The sequence below is a fragment of the Diuraphis noxia genome, unplaced genomic scaffold (genome assembly GCF_037042655.1).
Source record: "Diuraphis noxia isolate RWA-SAM2 unplaced genomic scaffold, SU_Dnox_SAM2 contig0005, whole genome shotgun sequence".
Lineage (NCBI taxonomy): Eukaryota > Metazoa > Arthropoda > Insecta > Hemiptera > Aphididae > Diuraphis > Diuraphis noxia.
Genome location: NW_028301715.1, coordinates 30,940,080 through 30,946,079, shown reverse-complemented (window position 1 = coordinate 30,946,079; position 6,000 = coordinate 30,940,080). Strand labels below are relative to the sequence as shown.

The window sequence follows — 6,000 nt, the reverse complement described above, 5'->3', positions numbered from 1 at the left end:
TTTTTAATACATAATATAGTGCATATTATTTTGAATGCTTTTGTGTATATTGTTAAATATTTTTTCTTTGTTATCATGCATATTTGCATCATATTTATTAGCGTCATTTAAGTGTATATTAACACATAATTAGACAATATCGCAAGATTTTACCAATACCTAATAAAAATCAATTGTTGCTTAAGCATACGGAGTAGATACTGCAGATTCAAAATAACAAACCAAGTTAGGAGGTACCAAAGATATATTATTAATAAAATGTAGATTAAAAATGTTATTGTTTGTATAAATAATATTATGCTACGGTAGTTGATGACGTTACAGTGTACACTATATTGATACTCACTTATATTTAATAATAAATATATAACATTCATACTCATTGTCATTATTCATATTATAATATTAGGTATATATATATATATATATATAGACGTATAATAAAAACATAGGTTTTAACTATAATAGGTTATATTATTTTAACGTGATCGAGTACTTATAATTGAACTGACTCTACTCAATCGTCTGCTGGTTACGGAACTCGTTCTTCTTGGTTTGTTTGCCTTCTCCGCCCTTTTCCTTCTTTTGCTAGATGATTCGTTATTTCCTTGTTTGAACTTGAAAACGTTGTACAGTATTCGCATGGATATTATCATGAATATAAGGAAACCAAAGCCTATACATAACATTACAATAATTCCTTGGTAAGTGGATTTCGTTTTTTGATTTTTTTCCCCGCTGGGTAAAAACTGCCAAATTGGTGACCAGTCGTCTTCTTTTGCAGCAGTTGCATCTTCTACCGGCGGAACTGTAGCTGCGATTTTAGTTTGTTTGGTCTTATACGATTGACAAAAAGGCGAACGGTCTAATCTATTTGAACGTATCGAGGACGGCAAGAATACATTTTTCATGAAGCTCATTCTATCACCATTCGTTATTGTAGCGATCTGTATTATCATTTTCATTATTATTTCCAATTTATATCGTGAATAAAATAGCTAAGTATAACGATTACTGATGTATTACCAGATCGAATTGTCTTGAAACCGTGTTCCACATATATACGCTGACATGGTGTGGCATTTCCATTTGAAATCTAACTCTTTTTGGTCCTTCTGGTCCATTCATTATTGTCGACTGTGTTCTCAAAAGTGATGCCCATTCCATCGGTGGCATGGATTGAAGATTACGGCAAATTCCTGGGGAATCTGAATTATACTTACATTTTTGGTCTAATGCCATTTTCAGTGCATTCGCAAATAAATGTACTGCATATGTTATTGGGATCACGGTGGAATCCAATTCTTCTTCGATCGAATCCTAAAATTTTACATTTTCTTATAAACTTTAACTTATTTCAGTTTGACGACTGTTCATACCAAACACATTGGATTATTATTGCAACTTCTTTTATATGTTTTGGTTTGCTCATGATAACTTACTAACAGAGAGTCATTAAAATATTGTTTGATATCATTTTTCACTATAAATTCCCTGTAAATAATTTATAATTCATAATATAATATTTAACGTATATATATATTTTAAAAAGTGTCCAAGCGTAGGTAATATAAATTTTAATAGAAAGACATATTATAATACAATATAAATTACAATAACATTACACAGTGTATTATTTATAAAAGTACCTAGTAAAGAAAACAAGAGCACTTACGTGGCTTCTTGCATAACAATAATTTTCAAAGAATCAGACCTAGGAAAATCCCATAGCTTTAATCCAACAGAAATTATATACATGACTATTGGAGATCTTTGAGCGTTAGCACTGTTTGATAGAATCTTCAACAGAGGCTTTAGAGCATCTGGGTTTTCAACAATTATAAGTATACCGTCAATTGGCGTGTGAACTTGATCTAAATATTCATAGGACACATTTAGTAAACTTGCACTCATAGTATACCCCCGGTTTTATAGGCACATTTATGGCAAAATTATTAAGGATAAAAAAAAAACCATATTATCAATGTATAGCCTACCTAGCGTTTCCCAGCATCAGGTTGAGACCCAAATTAGAGTAATGGAGACTATTATTGGGGGTTTTGAGTGCACATATAATTTCAGCATGATCTTTGTGAAGATTCAAAAAAAAAAAGAAAATGGTACACAGTGACCAAAAAAAAATTGACAATACGTAATCTCTGACAAATCTGATAAAATACATTATACAAACTGCGGCAATTAATCTTATATATACTAACTAAATTATATAATATATAGTATATATACTAGGTACCTACCTATCTATGTTTACTTATGTACTCATTATGTTGGATCTTGCGTGTAAATTCTTAAGATAAATGTATTTTTTAATTTTAATTTTAATATTAATTCCTCTATTTTTGATAATACTGTTTAGTATTTAAACTAACTTTAAACTCGTGTTAGATGTCAGTAGAAGTAGTAAAAAGTTTAATTTTTAGTTTAACATGATGGAATTTACAACAAAGTTTAGCCATAATATGGCAAACAATTAATTATATTAAACTATTTTAAATTCAAATTGAAATATGAATAAAAAATAAGTGGTTCTAAACATGGGAATGCACAAATAAAAAATTCAAGACCGAATTGGTTTTCAGCAAGGGAAACACTCTATTACAAGATAAATCATTTTTATTACATAATCATTAATCAGATTCTACAATTGAATGTAAAGCCGCAAGTAATACTCGTATTATCAAACGAAAAATCTCTAAAGCAATATAAACGAGATGCCATCTAAAATGGACTTATCTTACTAATTTGTATGCTAGACATAACATAACATAATTAATTAAACGATAAACATTCGTAATTACACGTAGGTAGATATAATTTATTATTTAAATTTTAGGTACTATATTATATAGGTACTAGGTATTTAATATAATAGGCGTATAAAATAAATTGCAGCAGTTTGTATAGTGTATATTATCAGTTTTTTACAGATTTTGTTGGCTGCACTTTACTATTAAATATGGATTTTGAGAAAAATGCTTATTTTTCCACAGCTTGCATATGTAAAAAAAATATTTTCCTAAAAAAGGTGATTGAATAACAAAAAATATTGAGAAAGAAAATTGTTATGAATATTATAAATAAATAATAATCGTTGTACTTGCAGATATGTGCAGTAATTTCTAATTTTTTTTTTTTTATAATTATTATTTTGTTCTATAATTTATAGCCTAATACAGTGATTTGTTTAAAGGTGTCGATCGCCAAACGTTGTATTTAAAATGTTTGGATCGAGAGCCACTAGACCTGCAGATATGTAAATAAATAAAAGAAATTGAATTATTATTTAACACGATACCTATATTTGTATTATATATTATAGTTTTAATGCAGTGAATTGTACGTGTGGCATATGGGTAATTTAAACATTCACAAAATGCATATGAAAACATTTGTATAAATGAGTAAGTAATTACTAATAATTGTAACTCGAACCACCTATTATAGTTAAACAAAAAAAATTTAATCCCTCACAAGTTTTTGGATTCTTATTACAGTTATAGATTTTACGATATTTCATATTGCAATTAATAAGATATTTATTATTTATTAATTTCCCGGTCATGGAAACTAAAATTATCATTATTATACATTTTGTAAAATAATTACTTTAAGCACCCCAGCTTCCCACTACTATAAATTATTTCACAATAACACAGTCAACCACCCTAATCCACTCATTTCCAATCTCTCATCCGTCACTCTCCTCGATAACCCTCCACGTCATCTAAAGCGAAATTGGCCGAGGGACCTCCTCAATCATTAAAAAATAAATAAATAAATAAAAAATAAAAAAATATCAATAAAAGTCTAGATTGAAGTAGTGTCGTTTGGACACTCCCTTCCATCAAGCCGTCCAGTTTTGTATATTAATCAACCATATTACTCATTGTATTGTTTATACAGATTGTATATATTTTCTTTTAATAAAATAATAAAAATAATAATAATAATAATTACTTTAAAAATAATTCCTTCTATCTCCTCAGTATTAAATTGATTATTACATTAGGAGTTTAAATTTAAAATAAATAAAATCTTAAAATCTATAAAAAACTATAATCATATTACAAATACCATACTTTCAATAATTTCTTTGTAAACTGCAGTATACCCATTTTCCGATTTAGGTAACATGATTGGTTTTCCAACTGGACAGACGTGTCCATCCGAAAAATCCACAAGAGTATCTAATAAATTAGTAGTTTGAATGGAATCTTCTACTACTGGTACATAATTTTCCCATCCTAAATTACTCAACATTGTAAGAATTGCCTGATAAAAATGAAAAGATTTTTTACCAATATTGATATTTATAATATTATATTCTAAAAATACTATGATATTTTTTTTAACTTTTGCTCTAATTCCGGTCTGGTCTGTCCCAATAAAAAAAACATTCGCAGGTCTTTCTTTCAGGTCAATTTTGTACGGCAAAACGTGTGTTTTATTAAGTAAAAATGTTATTTTATGTACGTTGATAAATGATTCTAAATCATCTGGACCTACGTATCCTAGATAATTAAATTCAGTATTATTTCTTTGCACTTTATAGAATAGTGGTGTCATTTCGATTTTTCCAAACTATATGGGAAGTAATGATGGGTCCAAAAACCGTACAGCCAAATAGAGGTAATAGTATAATTAATCATCTTATACATATAAAACCTCATATTTTGATCGCAAATGTTATATAGGTCAAAATGGATCTATCTATGTCTAAATGACACCACTGCTTTAAAATAAAAATAAAATATGTAAATGTCAAACCTAAAAACAATGGAGATTTAATGCAAGTTTGCTCGGCAGAAACCAGTCCTTTCATCGTGGCTTTTACAGCTCTATTCGAATTAGAACAAGTGTCTAAAATCTGTAAGCCTTACAATTCAGATATTTAAAAAACAAATTAATAGCACATAATATTTGATATAATTTTACTTACTGATTTTTAAATCTCCGTATTGACTTAGGTCTGCATTTACTTTACTGAGTCCGTATTCCAAAGCAGCCAACTGCTGTATACCTCTAATTTGTGTTTCGGAACAATCGTCGCCGGAATGTAATGGTAAAAGCGCACTTAGTACCGCATAATCTTTTATATTTGGTTGATTGATACATACCGGTAACGCGAGCACTCTATTTAATAAAAAAATAAACCACCAAATCTGAAAGAACAATGAACATTGCTTATTACTTTAAGTTTAGATAATTAATGTTTGCTTGAACATTTAAATCATTTGTACACATACAATCATTATTTTATTATTATATCTTCAATTTTTTGTTTATTCAAATTATTATAAAACAAACGATTTTTCCACTATAATAACATTTCTAGTAAAATATTCTACATATTACGTGACTCTCGCATGAAAAGAAAAAAGGAGTGTATTTCGGGGGGGCGTATTTCCAACGATGTTCTACATTGCAAATTGGATTGTACACTTGTAATCGTATTAGTATTTGGCTTCCCAGTGCCCTTCATTGAATTAATAGATCAATATCATTATTATTTATAATGGTATTTACAATTTAAATTTAAATTTTCAAAGTAAGTTTATTTTGTTGTAGGTAGGTGTTCTATAATTCGGTTAACACATTTTAGAAGTCGGACACTTATTAATGTAATAACTAATTAATATAATTATTAATTCTCAATAATATTAATATTTAATTTAATACGATTATAAATTTAATATCCCTTGCATAACTATGGTTCACAAGATTTTATTGCCTGCCTCTTATTTATATATTAAAATAAAACAAACATTTATTAGTTATTTATATTAAAATATATGCTACAAGGATTATTTTTTATTTATAAAAATACTTTCCATTATTTATCATAACACAATGTTTATTACATATAGGTATTATAAGATTACAGATAAGAATTGTGATAATCTTATAACTGCAGTACTTACAAAACATTTTTTTAACCCTATTTAAACAAATAATTATTAACAAATCATAATATAGTTA

At 27.7% G+C, this 6,000-nt stretch overlaps 1 protein-coding gene across 2 annotated transcripts; it reads right to left on the bottom strand.

Moving 5' to 3' along the window:
• Nucleotides 1–226: 226 nt before the first annotated feature.
• LOC107165300 (uncharacterized) lies at nucleotides 227–5,412 on the bottom strand. 2 transcript variants are annotated; one of them, XM_089229799.1, is made up of 9 exons: nucleotides 5,268–5,412; nucleotides 4,961–5,183; nucleotides 4,789–4,896; nucleotides 4,357–4,532; nucleotides 4,101–4,293; nucleotides 1,676–1,874; nucleotides 1,380–1,494; nucleotides 1,027–1,320; nucleotides 227–947 (listed from the first exon to the last, which is right to left on the bottom strand). In XM_089229799.1, exons 1-9 carry the CDS (start codon nucleotides 5,271–5,273, stop codon nucleotides 480–482), a joined length of 1,782 nt encoding a protein of 593 aa, XP_089085925.1. In that variant the 5' UTR covers nucleotides 5,274–5,412; the 3' UTR covers nucleotides 227–479. The 2 variants fall into 2 exon arrangements, with proteins under 2 accessions (XP_089085925.1, XP_015368959.1); XM_015513473.2 differs by having other exon boundaries at nucleotides 4,375–4,532.
• Nucleotides 5,413–6,000: the final 588 nt, after the last annotated feature.